Source organism: Panthera tigris, chromosome A2, assembly GCF_018350195.1.
Source record: "Panthera tigris isolate Pti1 chromosome A2, P.tigris_Pti1_mat1.1, whole genome shotgun sequence".
In the NCBI taxonomy this organism is placed as follows: Eukaryota; Metazoa; Chordata; class Mammalia; order Carnivora; family Felidae; genus Panthera; species Panthera tigris.
Window position 1 is genome coordinate 57,642,083 of NC_056661.1, and position 19,929 is coordinate 57,662,011.

The following is a 19,929-nucleotide window of genomic DNA, read 5'->3' on the forward strand; positions in this document are numbered from 1 at the left end:
GCTGTTGTGACTCACACTCACAAACACACCAGATCCCGTGACTTGGGGTGATGAGGACTCTGTCAATGTCAGAGGAATTGATGTTCTGTAGTAATGGAGCTAGGGTGTCGGCCTACAGCAAACAATCTGTGATCTTAGCCATGAGACAAGGCAGCATTTTTTAGAAAATGAAGTGATGGCAGAGCCTTAAAAATGAAACCAAACTTTCTTGAACAGTATTTAAAGTGTAATTTTATTTCCGCAAACGTTATTGGGCTAGAGTTTAATAATATTTGCAACAGACTAATTTTAATAATTCATAAGGCATTTTTCTTTTTAATATTTTTCTAATCCAAATGGAATGAAATTATAAAAACGTTTTAGTGTTTTAATCATTAGAGTATTTTTACACTATAATTACGACCTATATGGGAATGGTCTGAACTCAATTTTTAAGATTTATGGATTAATATAAATTATTTGCAGTTATTTTAATGTATTTATTTACATACATTTTTAATGACTAGAAACAGTAAAAATTGAACTGTTTATTCTTACACACAAGAATATGGTTTTCCCTAATCATAAACTTTAGGTGAAGTGATGTGTTTTGTCTTCAATGTGTCAAGAACTTTTATGGCCTCAGTCTAAGGATGCTTAAATGGCTTTTGTTTTGGATGCAGGTGTTTGATATAGAAATAATTGCCATACTTATGAAAGTTGAAATTAATTTAATTACTTTAAATCCACCAGGGGTTATGATCACTGTGATACAATCACGAACCCACGTGAGCTTTCAGTTTAATGCTCTGTAGTTACAGCCCTGCAAATGCTTTTGTTGTATGGTAAATATTCATGTGCCATTTGTGTGAAGACGTTATACAGGAACATTGTTGACTTTACTGTTTTAATCTTCCTTCTCATTTTTAAGTATTTGATCTTTATTTTAGTGGGAAAAAAACCAAAGAAAAGCTTCTATGTTGTCTTTGGAGCTTATTCATGCAATATTAACTATAAAATGGATAGCTCTGAAAAGCTTAACTACACATAATCAGTCAGGTCTCGGCTACTAGCTGTGATTAAATCTGTACTGCTTCTTGACGCACAGCACAAATTTCACGAAGCATTAAATGCGGAGTTTAAGTTTTAAAAACAGGTATGATAAATGGCAAAATCCAAGCTCGTGAAATGAATGCAAAAAGCATCAGTTTGATCACAAGGCGAATTTCCAAAACAAGAAATCCTATGGGCTGAAAGAGGTTGACTTTTTGATATGAGGATGGACAGTGAGCTACGGAGAAGAGTTTTTATAAGGAAGACCCGCAGGCCAAGGCAGAAGGCAGCTGGCATGTTACTGCTGTGAGAGCTCAGGGCACTGGGAGGGACGGCCACGGAGAGAAGGAAGGGCCGCTGTGGTCACACTCTACTGACTTTGCCATCTCAGCGTGTATCTCCTCGCAGGGCTTTACCACAAACGGTATCCTGGTTTCTATATCTGCTGGTGCTCAGCAAAGACATGAAGTGTTTCCAGTGACAATATACTTTTGTGGCAATGATCGTACCATCACAGGTTGGGTATTCTGGCTTCCTGGTTAGAGTAAGAGCTTTATATTTAGAAGAGACCTCGGAGTTACTTGGCCTTGGCTCACACAACTATTGAGCAGACAGAAGCGGCATGAAGATCCAGCTTCTCTGCCTCTAACTTAGATGCTCCCCACAGATAATTCCTCAGCATAAGCATCTTTCATAATTAGCAAGAATGGGAAGGATTATAAAGAGCATAGCATGAATACTGAATGAAGTCATATCTATGAATAACACACTTTAAAATTCATTCCCCTAAAATGCTTTAACACTTTACAATCTTAAGTTTAATATTCTATAAAGTAAAAGGCATTTTACCCAAATATAAGTCATGCTCTTTTAGTGTTCCACGAGTACATTTTTCAACACAGCAACCAGACGCGGCACGGCCATGCCAGTTAGGGATGCAGGAAATTTCTTAACCTGAGGGGTCCAGCCTCCGATCACGTAAAGTTTATTATTCACCGTGACTACGGCATGGCACGCCAACTGCAGTGGAAGGGGAGACACCCTTCTCCAACTGTCCCGTTCTATTGAGTATTTATCGACACAGTTTGTGATGAGATACTGGTTTTTGACTTTCATCTGTCCTCCTATAACATAGAGGTCATTACAGACACAGCCCAGAGCGTAGAGCTCTCGAAATTCAGCTGTGCATAACTTCTCCCAAAACTGGTTCCCTCTGTCATGATACCTGCCAATTAAGAGAGAGAACCTGGGATTAGTGTTAACTGGAACACAACTTACCCGAGAAACATACTTAAGTTTCTTTTCCAGCTACAAACAACATGATCTGGGTCCTACTATTGGTATGAGGAAGACACATTAATATAAGATAGTAATACAGGTTTGTGCTTCTTTTTTTTGGCAAGGGTTGATGAACAGACTCTAATGTGCATAGAAACAATTAACCGTATCTCTCTGCAGAATTTATTTATTTTGGTAGTTATTATTTATTGATTAATTTAGTTTAAATTCAAGTTAGTTAACATACAGTGTCGTCTTGGCTTCAGGAGTAGAATTTTAGAAAATATACTGACAAAGTATAGGTGATAGCTTTCATTTCCTAGTTCCGGGAAAGCAAATCAAGAATAGGAAGTCTTTCAGAAAATCCTTTGTAATTTTACTAGAAAGGAGGAATAAGTAAAAATGAAAAAATGGCACAATGTATTAGTCTGTGGAGAAGTCTCACTTTAATACCATATTCAAGCAAGCAGCTTTCCAGCAAACTCAAAATACCTCAATTCAGAGATTTTTAATGGGACAATGTATGCTATGTAGAATTTTAAGGATTCTTCTTGTAGTTCTAACTGGCTGAGAACAGAGTCAAGAGCACCTGTAGGTGTCTGATACATTTAGCATCTACGTTAATGCTCTGGGTATGCTAATTTCCGTAATTTCTTCCATGAATAAGTGTATCTGTCTGAGAAGGGTTTGGGGTGGTAGAGACACCAGGATATTGGTTTCTCAATATCTCCTAGAGTTTGACACTTTGATTGTGTGTGTGTGTGTGTGTGGCGCATTATAGAGTCACTAAATATATGATCTTGTGGGTATCCTTTGTCTTGCCTCTTGATAATAGGAAGTCTGTTTTCTCCAATCATGATTTGGGACACACAGTCTAAGATGGACAAAAGTACTCATGGGGACAGTGAGGTGTGAAATTAGATCTGTCCCAGGAAATCCAGAATGTATTCTGGAATTCAAAACTAAAACAAAACCAGGAAAATGTGGAAAATAAGAAAAGTTATTCTGTTTGGAAACAAATGAAGAAACCATGAGTGTTCTATACAGAGTACAGTTTTAAAGTACAGACTACTTATTTTGCATCAAACATTTGACAGTTAACAGGATTATAGGAGTTTTCCCCAGCAGTTCTGGCCAATTCTTATATTCTTCCCCAGAGATAACTGCTTACTTAGGGCTTGACAGGGAAGTTGGAAGATTACATTCCTTTCCTAGAGGGCATGTCTGGTTTGTCACAATCTGAATGCAGAACCTTAATGCTAGTTGTTGTCTATGCAATTCTAGGTAGGACACCGGTCCCTTGAATCACAGTTGGAATTTTCACCAGTACTTTTAATTGTATTGGGTTTCAGAAGAGGAAGGAGGGCTAGGTGTCACGGATGGGGGAATACTGAAGTAAAGCCAATTTATTAGTATATCAAGAGAACTAAAAGAATGGGGTTTTGGCTTACTGAGACATGGTTTAAGAGAACAAGCCAAGGATGAAATATGTCCCATGAGGGTTGGGAAGTACACGTTTTCTGGGCAAGCTTGCTAATCTGATTTTTGTTTTGATACTTTAAAATGAAAATGGGAAGGAGAAAAGGACCAGATAAAAGTATAGAACATATTATTAAGAGAAATGGATAGAACATAAAAAGACTGACAAAAGAGGTTCAGCATTCACAGAGGCTGAAAGTGTAAAGACAGCCCTTATATCCTCAGCTGTTTGTATAACTGAAGTATGAGGGAGAGTTAAAGAAGATGGAAAGGTAGATCTTTTTTTTTTTTTTTTTTTTTTTAAAGAAATGACCTACTAGGGGCACCTCGGCAGTTCAGTCAGTTAAGCGTCCAACTCTTGATTTTAGCTCAGGTCATGATCTCATGGTTCATGAGATCAAGCCCTGCATCAGGCTCTGTGCTGACAGTGCGGGGCCTGCTTGGGATTCTCTCTCTTCCCCTCTCTCTCTGTCCCTCCCCTTGCTCGTTCTCTGTCTCTCTCAAAATAAGAAAGTATACTTAAAACAAATAATGACAGAACTGCAGCCTGTCTTGACGAGGAAGCAAAGTAGCAATCTAAAGAACCCAAGGTACCCGTACAAGAGGCTCTACGATGAAAAGAGGGACACCGAGGGATCTGATAGCCTGGCTCTGTAGTCTATACCTGATTATTCTGAGGAAGACTGTTCTTGCTTCCTAGGGACATGCTTGGTCCCCATGGGCATAGGGCCAGGTCACTCACCCAGGGCTCTGCAGTCCTTCCCCTATCACTACTAGGGGAGATGATGGTAAAAAAGGGACAGGCCTACAGTTCAAAAGAGATGATGGAGTGTTAAGAGATGACAGAAAAATAATAGACCTCTTAATTCTTCCTCCCAACTTTGCCATGAAGAGGAACTTTCTCACTGAAAAGTCTGAACAAACCCTCGTAAGAGGGAACTGAGAGGGGAAGGATACTGAAGGAGAGCTTTTCTACCTAGTATTTATTCTAGGTGCCTATTTCTCACTTACCCAGTTAGCTGAAGACCTGAATGCTCACTGAAGACTTGCTGAATAAACAGTAAACAGACACATCCTCCTCACATACAAGACCTATGCTACCTCTTAGCAGACACTCGTTCCTTTTATGATTCTAGGATTTGAAGCTTTCTTAGACCACAAACATTTTACACTATTGGAGGTTTAGGAAAGATCTACAAATTAAGAATACAGAGTGAAAACTGATAGATAATTAGTAATTTTTGGTTGAGAAAAAAAAAAATTACTTGTTCCTCTGAATTATGAACTAGAAAATCAGCTCAAAGGAATCAATAAACTTTTCTTCTTGTTAAGTTATATCAACAAGCTCTTCAAAACCTAATCAATTACACACTTTATTTTTTTTTAAGTTTATTATTTATTTTTGAGAGAGAGAGAGAGAGAGAGAATGAGTTCAAGGGGCAGAGAGAGAGAGGGAGAGAGTATCCAAAGCAGGCTCTGAGCTGTCAGCACAGAGCCTGATGTGGGGCTGGAACCCACAAACCATGAGATCATGCATGACCTGAGCCAAGTCAGACACTTAACCGACCGAGCCACCCAGGAGCCCCTCAATTACACCCTTTCTTTTGGATCAGAAATGAAAGCTAAGCATGAAAATATACAATGGAGTCATAATATATATACATTTACCTTATAGAAATCCAGCTGTATGCTCTTAACAAAAGGAGAAAAATAATTTTAGAATGTGGGTGATTTCATTATGAATGATATACATATGTAGAATATGAAATTACAGGGTAATTTTGACTACATGTAATTAAGACATGATCGCTCTTTGGGAAGTATTTCCTTCTACTGTTGCTAGAGTCAAGATAATTAAAACCAATTTACAAATATTTGCTAGATACAAACCTATAGATTTCAACATTCTTGTTCTTTTGTCTAGCGAGTTTGGAGGCACTTGCTTCTCCGGCCACAATTATAGTGTTGTTTTCCGTGACGACACCAGCACACACGGTTCCCAAACCCTCTCCATACTTGGGAGATGAAATGAAATAGGTCTTCCGTGAAGCGGGATCATAACAAAAACTGGCCTCCCCATAGTTCCTGTGTCTTGACCTGATTCCTGAAGAATTGTTGCCAATGCAAAGCAAAAGACTAGTAGTCTCCATGCCATAACGAAGATTTAGAGAGTGCTGCTGGGGTGTCTTGATGGCTTTGAATGCGTTTTGAATGATGTCAATGCAAGCTGCATCACACAGAAGCATTGTGTTCCTTTTTAGGGCTTGTCTTAAAAAAGAAGGATTTATAAGTTCCAATCTGACCTGCTTCAAAAGCTCAACAAGATGTTCTGTGCGCAATTCTTGGTTATGATTTACCCATCTCAGGACTAAATCCAGGATGCTCTCCTCCCTGGATATGTTCAAGTCATCCGATTTAATAAGCGTCAGAAATTGGTGTGCTCCGATTTCTAGTATTTCTTCATGTAAGCTCACCTCAGCAAAGTGCTGATATAAATATTTCTTCGATTGATCGGATAAATCTTCAGCTCCAATCTGCTTTGCAAAATAATAGATACCTACACAGTTCGAGGCATCCATATGGTCCATCATGTATTTTTGACACACACTAAAGATTTCTTCCATCTGCATAAAGTAGGCAGCCATAGCTACGGTCTGTACATTGGCATTGTTGATCTCCAAAGCCGCATTGTACATGTAGTTCAATATCACTGACAGACTTTCTGCTGTAATGTCATGAAGTATGACTTCCCTTTGAGTACATTCAAGCAGTCCACAAGTGAACATAGCTTTGAAATAAGGACTAAATGCAGCCAGGACCAGCCTGTGGCAAGGAAATTTCTCCCCTTCTGCTATGAGTACTACGTCAATCATTTCTGCTAATTCTTTCATGTTCTTAACTTTATTCAGTAAATTCAAGCTATGTTGGTATTTTTCTTTTCCCTCAGCCTTGAACTCCATGATACACTTTTCAATGTTTCTAAGTAAGTCTTCTTTAAATTTAGCTTGATTCTTGTGGGGCTATTTGCATGTCTGATTACTCACAAAGCAACAGAGATGTCCTGTAACACTCCTGAGGGAGAGAAAAGAATGTTTTCTTGTAAGAAAAAAATTCTCTGTAATTTAAATATGGAGCGTTAGTACTAAGAAGTATTTGTAAATAAATATTATCCACTCCAAACAGAGTTTAAGACAACCACTTTTGTGTCTAAAAATAATGCCATTGATTGCATAAACAGTAAATTATTAACTACTGACAACATTAACCTAATCAGCAGCAGAGATTTTTCTAGGAGGGCTGGAAAGTCCTCCCTTCCAAGGTGAATGGAGAGAGAGGTGATAAGCTGGCATGTTTTGCAAATACATTTCCAGTTACTAAATACAGCTGGCCGGCAAGCAAAGGAGGCAGGGGCAGCAGGTAGCCTTCTCTCTGAGGAGATGCATCATTGAAAATGTTATGTGCACCCTCCCAAAGAAACACACCCACATGTTTAATGGCCACAAAACCATACAGGATGGCCGAGAAAAGAAGTCCATTAAAGTTCTGTGCAAACTTTTGCTACGGGGCAAACAACTCAAAACAGTGCTTTGCAAAGCACAACCAAATGTCTGCTGACCTGAGAATTTACAATACTTGAAACTCAGAACTAACTCATCCTAAACTTAGAAAGGACCCCAAAGCCAGCCTGTGTCTCTATCCCCACTCCTTGCTCAGCTTCTCTTGGTTCCTGACTTCCTCATGGCATAGATGGACTCACTTCCGCCCTTAAAAAGCACTGGTCTAATCAGAAGTCTCTTTAAGCTCATCTTCACCTTGCCCAGAGGAATGGTAACAGGGTATTTCAAGGGAGTTAAAGAGCTGTTTGGATTTAAAGAAGGGCATTCTAGAGTCAGCAACCCTCACGCGAAGAGCAGATCTCCAGGCCCCATCCCTTCTGTAGTTCTTACTTGGCTATTAGCTGTAAGCAATAAGAATAAATGATGGTAGGAAAGTCAGTGCTAGGAGTTAAGAGAGGAAGAGAGGTGATTATTTCAATCACATGAAAGCATAATTTGTCAGCTATAGAGGTTGTAAATTTTCTACATTTCTGTAACCCTATCAAATCTCGATGAGATTTCTCCATCTCCATTCTCACTGTGTCTCAATGAGCAATGGCACTTGTTTCAGCGTTGAATGAAAGTTCATTTCAGGAAACAAGTGTTAGGCATGACAGGAATGTTTAAGTATGTAATGGCAACTATAAGACCTAAAAATCACTGCGCTAGAGTGTGTGGAATTATAACAACCAGCCAATCTAAGAGTCTGCACAGACTTCAAATAGGAATAAAACCCTCTTTGCCAGATTTTCCAGCATTAATGGCTCAGCTTGATTTCAATAAAAGCTTAAGGCTTTCTTTGTGAGGCCTTGCAGGTTAAAAGCGAACCTCTGCTTTTTACTTTCATTTGTTTTAGATTTTACAAAGAGAATCCAATTATCGGTAATTAGGAGGTCATCATATTTCTGAGCTCTCCTACACCACATTATGGGTAGCCCAAATAATATTACGTGGGCTTCTTTGTACATAAACACATCAATTCACTTTATAGATGGCAGCTGTTACCTTGAGCTGAAAACCAGAAAAGTTTCCTCATAAGGAAATAAGTATTAGAAAATTTCTACTATTCCATCTGTAGGGATACATAAGAGGATATGTATCCCTCAGAGGATAACCAATCCCAGTGCTGGAAAGCCAAGAGCAGTTTCCAGATAGGGTCACTAGATCTAGTATAATGCAGGCAGTTAAGACTCGTCAGTTTCTAAAGTGTTGACCTTGATGCTGCTAGGAAGAAACGAGATGCTGGGGACCCAAATATTATGACCATAACCCTAGGGTTTTGTATTTTTGAGGCAGGAACCAAACCACCCTTGTTGAGTTTGGTGGCATAGGGCTATCTTAATAAAAACACAGGCAGCATTAGTTTCAAAGAGAGTTAAAAAATGGACTAACTAGTACAATATGTTTGTTTTCTTTATAAACATAGTAGTATCTTATAAATGACTTTACAGTGGACAATGTTGGGTTTCCCCCAGCATCCCAACCTGCCTTCTCTTGGAGTCAATGGGGTAGGGCCACTGTGACTGGTTCAAGGATGGTGTGAGACCTGAGGTTGGCTTCATCAGTGTGAAGCTCACGTCTCTGGTTCGATGGTTGGAGGTGTCCATGTGTCATATAGATGAGAGGTCTAGGTCGGCTACAGCCACGTCTCCATAAGCCAGCATGAGGACAAAGCTAATACAGGGAAGAAGGCAGAGAATAGAGAGCGACGGGTTCGAAACATGCTGCACATCTGTATTTTTCAGGTTTCAGTGACAAACCATTTCCTTTACTGTTTACTCTAGTTTGAACTGGGATTGCTGAACTGACACTCAAGAGTCCTTATGGTACAAGTGGCAGGTGCAAAAATATCAAGAAAAGGTTGCCTAAGATACTTGCAGTTGTATATGTTGTAAAATTTCACTTTTGTTATGTTCTTATGTTTTCTATTATTACATTGTCAAGTAAAAGAAAGATGGAAACTTTCTTCATTTCTTCATGACAGAAGACAACTATCACTAAGTCACTCTTCTGAGTTTACCTCTTCTCGTTAAATGGCCACAACATTTTACAGGTGCAGGAACGGAGTCTTGAACCCAGTTCCATCTGACTCCAAAGTCTGTACTCTTAACCATTCCCTGTTGTGCAAGTGCAGACAAACTAGGGCCACAGACTAAATATTTCAGGCTCTGTAGGCTCTAGGGTCTCTGCGCAGCTCAACTCTGCCATTGTAATGCAAAAGCAGCCAGAACTGATACATAAACAAAGGAGCCTGGCTGTGTGCCAGTGAAATGTTTTAGGGCTATTGAAACTTGAATTTCATATATTTTCATGTGTCACGAAACATTCTTCTGATTTCAAAAAAAATTTTTTTTAATGTTTATTTATTTTTGAGAGTTAGAGACAGAGCATGAGTGGGGGAGGGACAGAGAGAGAGAGGGAGACACAGAATCTGAAACAGGTTCCAGGCTCTAAGCTGTCAGCACACAGCCTGACTCAGGGAGGGCTCCAACTCTGGAACAGTGACATCATGACCTAGGCCAAAGTTGGACGCTCAACAGACTGAACCACCCAGGCACCCTAACATTCTTCTGATTTTTCAAAGCTATTTAAAATTATAAAATCCATTCTTAGCTTATGGGCTATACAAAAACAGGCCACAGGTCAATGACTCTTGCTCTACTGTTATAAATAAATCCATTTTCTAGATCATGAGTAGGACAATATCCCATCTGGGTGCCTATTCTCCACTTCTCTGCTTAAACCCAGCTGGGCAGTTTTGGGAAGGGTAATGGTCAGATCCCTATTTCAAAATGATCATCTGATTTTTCCCAAGGTCCCCAAAGAGAAATCAATTTCTTGCATAAATACTTTATTTGGATGCAGCTTGTCTGCCCCAAACATTGGCTTCAACAACAACAAACACTTTTAAAACAAAAATAACTGTTAACAAACACTATGAAGAAACATTTATGAATTTTTTAGATGCATGTAAATATTTAAGTACCCCCTCCTTCCAATTGCCTTTTACACACCTCCTGAAATATGCTCTAAATTTCTATGGATTTATAGACCAAATGAATTTGCTGATGGAAACCCTGAAAAATACCCAAGCAGTTAAACTCACCACCATATTTCAAAGACATTCTCAGCATTGTTTCCTGTATGTATAAGGTGTAGAGAAGATACTGGCATTGCAGTGAGATGGCTTTGAAGGGACACCAGTCCTGGCTTTGCATCTGTTTGGATACTTGCTATAATCCTAAAATTATTTAACCTTTGAAAGCCTTGGTTTGTTCATCTGTATAATGGGCATAATGTACATAAATAAGGTAGTTAGGTTAGTTCTTGGCATCCAAGTGCTCAATAAATGGAAATTACTGTTATTTTATGGTAGTATAGCAGGGTGCAGCTCAGAGGCTAGAAACGTGGGCTTTGGTTGGGATTACTGAGGCCTGGGTTTGAATCCCTGCTCTACTATCTAGTGACATGAGCAAGTTTCTTAAGCCTCGTTCAGTCTTTTAACTGGAGATTAGCTTTGAGAATTATATAATAGTCGGGAGAATTAAATAAGGTCATGCATTTATAATATGTAATTTGCTTGGTAAAATCTGCTCGGTAAAGCTGAAGTAGGATATACCTGTACAAATAATTTTCTAATAATAACGATGTTTGGGTCCATATACAAACTGCTTGTGGGTACAGACACAGCTCATAAATAAAAGAGAGCTGACAGAAACTTTTTCTTGTAATGAGGGCAGAGAGGGCATTCTCCTTTCATCAGCAAAACAAAACTGTATAAATGTTCTCAATGATATCAATGGGAAGTTATTCTCTGCTCCAATTTATAGAAGACTGAACTGGTGCATTCATATTAATAGTACCCATAATAACAGAGAAAAATGAGTAGCAAAGATAAATACAAATCACAAGAATAATGCCTAATTACTCTGCAAATCCAAATGCAGTTATACCCGTGTCCAGTATATTTAGTTTTGAGAGATGGACTGCTACAAATTTTAATGCGGCATAAAAATGTTAATTTAAACTGCCAATGATTTGCTTTTATGATGTTTGATTTTATAATCTTTACATTACCTTTTCCTAAATAACAAATGATACATGACCTTCTTCCATGTGTTGAAGTCAAAACTAGTTTAAATTTAATAGTAGCACTGTTTGAAATGGCAAAACTTTGGAAATAACCGAAATATCGATTAACGTGAGAACGGTAGTACATTCCCTCAAGAGAATACTGCACAACATAAACAAAGAACTTCTCTGTGAGTTTGAAATTACATCAAAATAAAAAGTTAAACATGTTATATACATACAACTGTGGTGGAATATAAAGAAATGAAGGATAATTATAAAACAGACCAAATTCAGGATAGGGTTGCCTTCAGGAAGTGCGAAGGAGGGGATACATTGGAGAACGGCACGGCACGTGTCACGGTGAGCACCGCGTAATGTATGAAACTGTCCAATCTCTACGTTGTACACCTGAAACTATTATAACATTGTAGATCAAATATACTTCAATAATAAGGATTAACAAAATTTCTCCTGAGCTTCTCTTCACCGCCAGCACTCCTTGTTCAAACATTATGAGGTCCTTCACAGTCTGGCATCTCCCAACCTTTCCTGCTTCATCTCCTGGCTTTCCTTCCTTATACTTCTCAATCTTTCAGTAGTACTGAACCACTAACAATTCTGATGCAACTTGTATCCTCTTCTGGGCTGCATGTCTGTATAGCTTCCCTAGTCTCTAGGGATGTGTGGAGCATTTATCAGGCCCCTCCATGACTCTCATTTCCAGGATTTCCCTGGAAGATCCCTATTAAATTTTTGGCTAATTCTCTTGTCTGCTGCTATCCTGACCAGGACTAAAAGCTCAGCTTAGGAGAGATGCAGCCTTTTCCCATTTGTCACTGTGAGTGTGGGTTTCCCACCCTTCACTCCCAAACATGTCAGCCCCCCCTCCCCCCGTCAAACAGAGATGCTAGTTTTCATAGGTAGCCCAGTTTGGTAGAAGCATCGGGCTGAATCAAGTGGGGCGGGAAATTGGGGCAGCTCAGGAAAGAGGTCTGGAATATCCTTCTCCCCCTTCCATCTGTTCCACCTGAAAAAATACAAGCGGCTCTTCAAAATTTAGCTCAGACATTGCTTCCTCCTTGCTCCTGCCTTGAACACAGTGATTGTTGCACTGTTGTTACTGCAATTTATTTATGCAATTGTCTGACTCCCCTTTCAATAATGAGCACATTGAGAAAGAGGGCTCATGTTTTAATCATTTCCATATTCTTAACCTCTGTCCCCAATGATGCCTGGTGCATTAGAGTCGCTCAATTAAGGTCTCTGCAATTTTATGAATGTTTTGCTTAGTCCTAAATTGTAAGTTCACGATAACCTTTTATCCTTCTGGTTTTATATATATTATTAAACCACTACCTGGAAGATTTTGTTTCTACATTTAAAAGTTGTGCCTGATTCTTCAAGTTGCTAACCTATTGTCCAAGTCAAGCAAACAACCCAGAATCATTAACTTGATTTCCTTGCCTAGAACTCGATGCACTGTGACACCCACTTCTCACTTCTAATTTTGTTACCATGTGCTCTCAGGAATTTGGCCCCAATTTCTAGAGAACTGAAGCCGAGATCACAAATTACCTGCTCAAAGACTTTTTTTTTTTTTGCAAATTAATTGTCAACAGGCAAAACTGACACATTGCAGCATCTATTGAAAACAGTGGAAGATATGGCAACAGTGGGCCGGCCCTTCATTCCCATGGCGACAATGGGGTGCAGGACCTGAGTCCTCCGTTGCCACCTCTCAGATGGCACTTCTACTCTCTGGTCCACAGCCCCCATTATCCTTTTATTGGGACTGGAGTGTCTGTCTTCATTTATAATTCTCCTCACGCTGTTGCCTTTCTCCTCCGGCCTTTTTAGTTATCCTACAGCCACTTATTTGTGACCCCTGGCTTTCACCATTCCATCCCCACACATTACTTTGCCTCAGCATCACAACAAGGTGCAGACACTGGTAGAAAATGGCTCAGAATACCCGCACCACCCTAAATGCATTCTGAGTCTCCCACTAGTAGGGAAAAACACCTGGTTCACTTAATAGCAATAATCCATCCCACACACTTGGGTGTTTAAGAACGGCCAGGCATATGAGTGATAAAGCTAAATAGGACAGATTTCCTTTTGGCTTTCCTTTGAGGAGTTCAGTTTTGCGTTCTCTGGGCACTTTATACTTTTCAAAGTGCTTTAATGTGCATTATACAGTAGCTCATTAGTTCCTCTTAAGAATCACGTTGGGGGGGGGGGGACGCAGGGCAATTATATTCCTGGCTTTCAAGTTAAGAGAGTTGCCTGGGGATACTTTTGATACTTACAGAAGCTTTTTAAAGTGCCAGGCACTATTCAAGGCTCTAGGCAGACAAGCAGGAACGGGAGAGACGGAAGTGTCCCTACCTTTACGGAGCTTGCAGTCTAGGGAGGGAGGCAAACAACGTAGATAATTCAGAGAATAATGCTGCCAGGACAATGGATGCTGTGACATTAAGGAGGGGAGAGACCCCTGGCTGGGCAAAGACGGTCTCGTTGGGAAGCGAATGCTGGGCTGAGCTGTGAAGGCAGTAGCTGGCCCCCAGGCCACCGGAGGGAAGCGCGGAAGGCCCCGCAAATGCCAAGGGCCCGGAGGTTGCCCCCAAGTCCGGCCTGGCCCTTAGAGCCGAGACAAGGCCCTCGAGAGGCGCCCCTGTTTCCTGTCACCGTTACTTACTTACGAGCTGCCGCCCCCCCGGCTTGAGGCACGGCCCCCGCTGGCTCCGCAGAGGCCGCATCGATGGCGCCGCGACCTGGCCCTGTGGCCGCGTGGACCGAGCCAGATGGGCTGGGGCGGGGCGGCCGGCGGGCTTGCCCGGCAGGCACTGCCCAATATGGGCCTGTGCAGGCCCAGCGATATAAATAGACGGCGCTGGGAGCCCCGGGGACCGACGGCCGGCACCCTGCAGAGGGGGAGGGAGGGCGCTGGCAGCTCCTCTAAAGTGACAGGTGCCCGCCCTGGCGCTCGGGATGGGCCGCTCTGCGCCTGCGCGGGCCGTCCGCGAGGCTCCGCGACGGGCCGCTCTGCGCCTGCGCGGGTCTTCCCGCGCCAGCCCGCGTGCCAGGGCGGCTGAAGGTCTGCCAGGACTGGGCGAGGTAAAGAGAATCCGGAGACGGAATTTTTATAAATGACACATCTCTCCGTTTAATCTCTTAAGAAAATGCAAAACGACCCAAATCCACTATGTGTGGGCTCACTGAATGTGGGTAGGGAGTAGGGTTGCCAGAAAAAATACCGGCTGCCCAGTTAACTGTAAATTTTAGATTCTCAACCAACAGTTTTTAAGTATATGTCCCAAATACTGCTTGTGGGTTTTGTTGTTCTTGTTCTTGTTTTGTGTTCTGTGCTTTTATTTGCTACATCTGGCAAGTCTACCTGGAGACCAGGAGCTCCGTGACCTTGGGCCTCAAGTGGGAGGTCCCCTAGAAGCCTGAGAAAAGACTCATTAGTTATGCCCAGGTTTGGGGTAGTGCAGGAAGGAGGAATGTTCCCTGGAGGCAACTGTTAACAGACTATTTACTGTGTGGATAAGGCAGTAGTATGAGGTCAGCCAGTTGAGAACAAAACAAAATTTGTTTTTGGTGGTAATAACACAAAGTTGTTATCTTACACAAATTTATTTCTTGTAGTTCTGGAGGTCAGAAGTCCAAAATGGGTCTCTCTAAGAGCTAAAAGCAGTGTCCGCAGGCCTATACTTTTTTTTGGAGGCTCTAGGGGAGAATCTGTTTTCTTGGCTTTCCAGCTTCTATTAATTGTACTCATTCTCTCTGTAGCTCATGGCCCCTTCCTCTGTCTTCAAAGCTGGAAACAGAGTTGAGTGTTTCCCAGGTTGCACTTTGCACTAACTCTTCTGCATCTCTCCTCAGTTTTTTGTGTTTGTTTGTTTTTTACCTAAATTATGGTTGGTTAAATATGCATAAATGTTTCCATTTTAACTATTATTTATACATAAATTTACATATATACATATATTATACAATACATATATACATATATTATACAATAAACATACATATAAATTTCACCATTTTAACTGTTTTTAAGTGTGTAATTCCGTGGCATTAAATACATTCACAGTGGTGTGCAGCCATCTCCACTAGCCATTTCCAGAATTTTTTCATCAGAAAGAAAAAAAGTTTCCCAAGCAGAAACTCTATACCCATTAAACAGTAACTCCCCATTCTCACCCTTGCTCCCCTGCTCCCCTTCTCCCGCCCAGCACCTGGAGACCTCTATTACATTTTATGTCTCTATGAATTTGCCTATTTCAGGTACTTCATATAAATAGAATCATGCAGTATTTGTACTTATGAGTCTGGCTTATTTCAGTTAGCATAATGTCCTCAAGGTTTATCCATGTAATAGCCTGTATCAGTATTTCATTCTTTTTAAAGTTGAATATTCCAGTGTGTGTGTGTGTGTGTGTGTGTGTGTGTGTGTGTGTACATGTGCCATATTTAAAACAAAACACATTTCATGTTGGTAAGTAAAATTCCTTAAAACATTGTAGAAGCTCATGTCAATCCTTGCATGCATTTGTAGTTACATGTACGTATTATAGCTCTTTGATAAAACTCCTCTCTCTGGATCTCTTGACCTGATAGCCCCATTAGGTCCTTCTACACCTGATTCTATTCCTGCTTTTGGTTTTGTTTACCAGATGATTATGCTAAGCTAATGAATCTTTCTTAGCTTGCTCTGAAGACCCTGTTTGATTTCCTACGTGACTATTTTATTTCATCTGTTTCATTGGTCTCTAGAGGAAGTGAGTCATGGTGTGAAGGGCTAGGGCTTCCGGTCCATCAAGAGGCTATCTTGGAAGCTGGGCTCTCAGGGACTTTAGCTGATTTTCAGATGATTTTCAAGATGATTAATGAAGGACTAATATTATGAAATATACTGATTAACCAAAAACTTATTTTAAGGAACATACTTCTTGAATAGGTTACATATAACTATTTACTCAGCAGTGACTTACTGCTTCATTTTCAGCCTTCAATTTCTTACAGTGTTGAGTTGCTTTCCAGTATTCCTTTGGGCATATTTTGCCATTTTGGTTTAATTTATTCCTCCTTAAGGCTAATCTACCAGTGTCTGGCTCTCTTTTATTGTGATTTGCCTCTGGGCAGCGTTTTCTTAATAGAGAAGTCAGTTTTTTTTATTTTTTAGTGTTTATTTATTTTTGAGAGAAAGAGAGAGAGAGAGACAGAGCATGAGTGGTGGAGGGGCAGAGAGAGAGGGGGAGATACAGAATCCAAAGCAGGCTCCAGGCTCTGAGCTGTCAGCACAGAGCCCAACACAGGGCTTGAACTCTCAAACTGTGAGATCATGACCTGAGCCGGAGTTGGACACCTAACCAACTGAGCCACCCAGGCACCCTGAGAAGTCACTTTTCTCCCTACATATCCACTCCCATCCCATGACATCTCCACCTGTTAAAGGAAAAGTACATACATCTGAACTATTCCTGACACAGCACACTGGTTCCTATCTTGAACTATATCTATAATTTCGCTCAATCAGTTCCTTGATTAGAGGAAACCATTCTTCTAAGTGAAAAAAATGAACAACCAACCTGATTATTTCAAACTTAATCCGTCCTCCAAAACAGCCTGCCACGGAATGATGAATGGGTACATACCAGTGTATCTGTTCATGGATCAGTTTTCTTTGCCTTTCCGTGTCTTCATTCTTACTTTCCTGCTGTAGTTCTTTTGCTGTATCTTCCCATCCGTGGAGTGATATTTTTGAAATATTACCTGTTTCTTCCCACCTCCTTCCTTTAGCATATATCCTTGTGATGCTTTGCTTCTCGATGCCATTTCAAAAAGTTAAAACTGCTCTAGGCTTATTGCCTCCTGTGGGTGGAGAAATCAGGACCTCAGAAAACCTAGAGGGAGGGAAATTAAAGAAACACCGTCTTCTGATTCCAGAAGCCTAGGCTCTTTCAAGAAAGGAATGAGTTCTTAGAAGGAAACCTAAATTATGTTAATGGATCTTCTTCCCATACCCCTTTTCCCAACTGAGGAGCAGGGAGGTCTTTGGAGGAGAAGTTATAAAGAAGACCCATGTCCTGTTCCGCTGGACTAAGTGTGGGGAGGTTTGTGAGATCTGAGAAGACAGGGAACTAATGTCTCCTTCATTGAGAAGGGCTGTCGGGGGGCAGCCAGAACCCAAAGAGAGGAAATGACTCCATAGCATCTTGGATAGCAAGGGCTTAGGTAACCCTTCCAGAGACCTGCATATCCCCCAGGCCCCAGTGGTGGAGAGAGCCACTGAACCAGAGAGGCCCATGCAGACAGGTACATGGAGACTCTTGCAAGACCGAGGACCTAGGGGCAGTCGACCTCTCCATGGGTCAGTATAGATAGATGACAGATATGGAGCATGGGAAGGCACGCCCCTTGGCCTGACTCTAGTGCATTGGTTAGACACCCCTGTGCCCCAGAACTTAGATGGGACTCTGGGGAAAGGGAAGGTTTGGCCATCCTGGGAGCATGGGAACTTCAACTAGAATGTGTTGGCACTAATAAAGTAGTGTTTGACCCATACTGTAGTTTGTGGACCGTAGCAACAGAGACCTTGACATACACAAAGTCTGGTGCAGGAAAACGAGCAACAGCAGAAGTGGTTTTTCACCCTCTGAGGGATGGAATGCACAGAACCTCAAGATCGTTGTTTTTGTTTTGTTTTGTTTTGTTTTAAGTTGATTTATTTTTCCAGAGAAAGAGAGAGCATGCACACGAGCAGAGGAGGGGCAGATAGAGAGGGAGAGAGAATCCCAAGCAGGCTCCACACTCAGTGCAGAGCCCAGTGCAGGGCTTGATCCCGTGAATCGTGAAATCATGACCTGAGCCGAAATCAAGCATCAGATGCTCAACCGACTGAGCCGTCCAGGAGCCCCTAGAGATTATATATTCAACTTTAGTTTTCGCGAGCAGCAAAGAGCAACTTGAAAGGGAGAGCTAAGAAACAGGACCCAGAGTTATCACTACCATATCACACTGTTGACATAGGTCTTGTCTGTGGCTGGTTCCCTTCTCATCCCAATGTTAGCCCCCTGAGGCCAGGCAGTAGGCCTGTCTCCTTCACTGCTGGATCCTCAGCACCTGAAAAAGTGTCTGGTACAAAGTTGGTGCTCAGTACTTATTTGTACAGTGAAGGAACACATGAGCGGGTCAGAGCAGTTGAGGGGCAGGTGGTGGAATTCAGTCTGGCTAGGTTGGGAGTGCCCCTGAATCGGGCTTGGATGTTAGAGCGCTGGGGTGGCGGGGGGGGGGGGGTGGGGAGGGCAGTGTGTCTCAGGGCAACAGTCAGAAGAAATGCTCCTGTCACCTGCTGCTCTGCCCCATGAGGGGACAGTCTCAGAAACTTCCACAGCTTGCCTCACACTCTCCCTTGACACAGGACCTGGATTCACCTCGAGGTGACTCGACTCACCTCCACCTCCAAGTGTCCTGTGGGTGCCACTGATTGACAGAAGCCAGGTCACCTGTCCACACCCTGGCTTCGAGGCAGTCTAAGAAATGGAATTTTAAGAAAAAGGAATTTTGGGGTGCCTGGGTGGCTCCATCAGCTAAGCATCTGACTCTTGGTTTTGGCCCAGGTTGTGATCTCACAGTTCATGAGTTCAAGCCCTACATCGGGCTCTGTGCTGATAGCGTAGAGCCTGCTTGGGATTTTCTCTCTCCTCTCTCTGCCCCTCCCCAACTCGTTTCCTCTCCCTCTCTCTCTCAAAATAAATAAACTTTACAAAAAATATTTTTTTTGTACTTTCCAGTTCTTATAGTTGGAGGGTTGGGACACATGTTGCCACACCTCCTCATCCTGAGGTCTGTGGGCTGTGAGGAACTTAGCCACCACCCCCGAGAGGGCCTAGAGGGCTGGAGGTAAGTGTGTGTGTGGGGGGTGGGGGGGACGGGGTATTCACCCCTGCAGCTTCAGGCTCAGCACCTGTAGGTGTGGGAGGGCGGGGTCCCGGGCAGTTGCCATCATCTTATTGTCTTTACTGGCTGTTTGGGTCTGAAGGGCTCAGCGCATTGTTGCCTGTGGCTGTCACATGGTGCCATCCTACAGAACTTCACACTGTAGCAGGTATATACACCTGTCATATTTTCCCATCCAGCCCAAAAGCTCCCAGAGGCCAAGGGCTCTGTCCTGTTCACCTTTGTGGCACATTCACATGCCTGCCTCAGGCCCTCCAGAGAATAGATGGTCAGGGGATGTTTACTGATTGGGGTGACTGAGAGGTGAAGCTGGTAAGTGACAGGAAAGTGGGGCTGGGGATGGGACACCCGGTATCCTAACTTGGCACTGCTTCTGAAGGCCTCATGGCCTCATGTAACGCAGACTCTTGGAGGATAATAATAGGCAAAGTGATAATTCATCTGCCTCTCACAGATTATGTGGAGGATGAATGAGGAGAACTAACAGATGTGAACAAGGGCT

General features: G+C 42.0%; 2 protein-coding genes across 2 annotated transcripts in view; one reads left to right on the forward strand and one right to left on the reverse strand.

Moving 5' to 3' along the window:
• KBTBD12 (kelch repeat and BTB domain containing 12) overlaps positions 1-2,065 on the reverse strand; it is a 63,641-nt gene extending 61,576 nt beyond the window's left edge. Inside the window, exon 1 of the mRNA XM_042962267.1 lies at positions 1,882-2,065. Coding sequence (XP_042818201.1) covers positions 1,882-1,896 — 15 coding nt within the window. The 5' untranslated portion in view covers positions 1,897-2,065. The remainder of the gene's footprint in view (positions 1-1,881) is intronic.
• Positions 1-19,929, forward strand: part of MGLL (monoglyceride lipase) — a 245,209-nt gene that overhangs the window by 34,549 nt on the left and 190,731 nt on the right. The window lies entirely within an intron of this gene.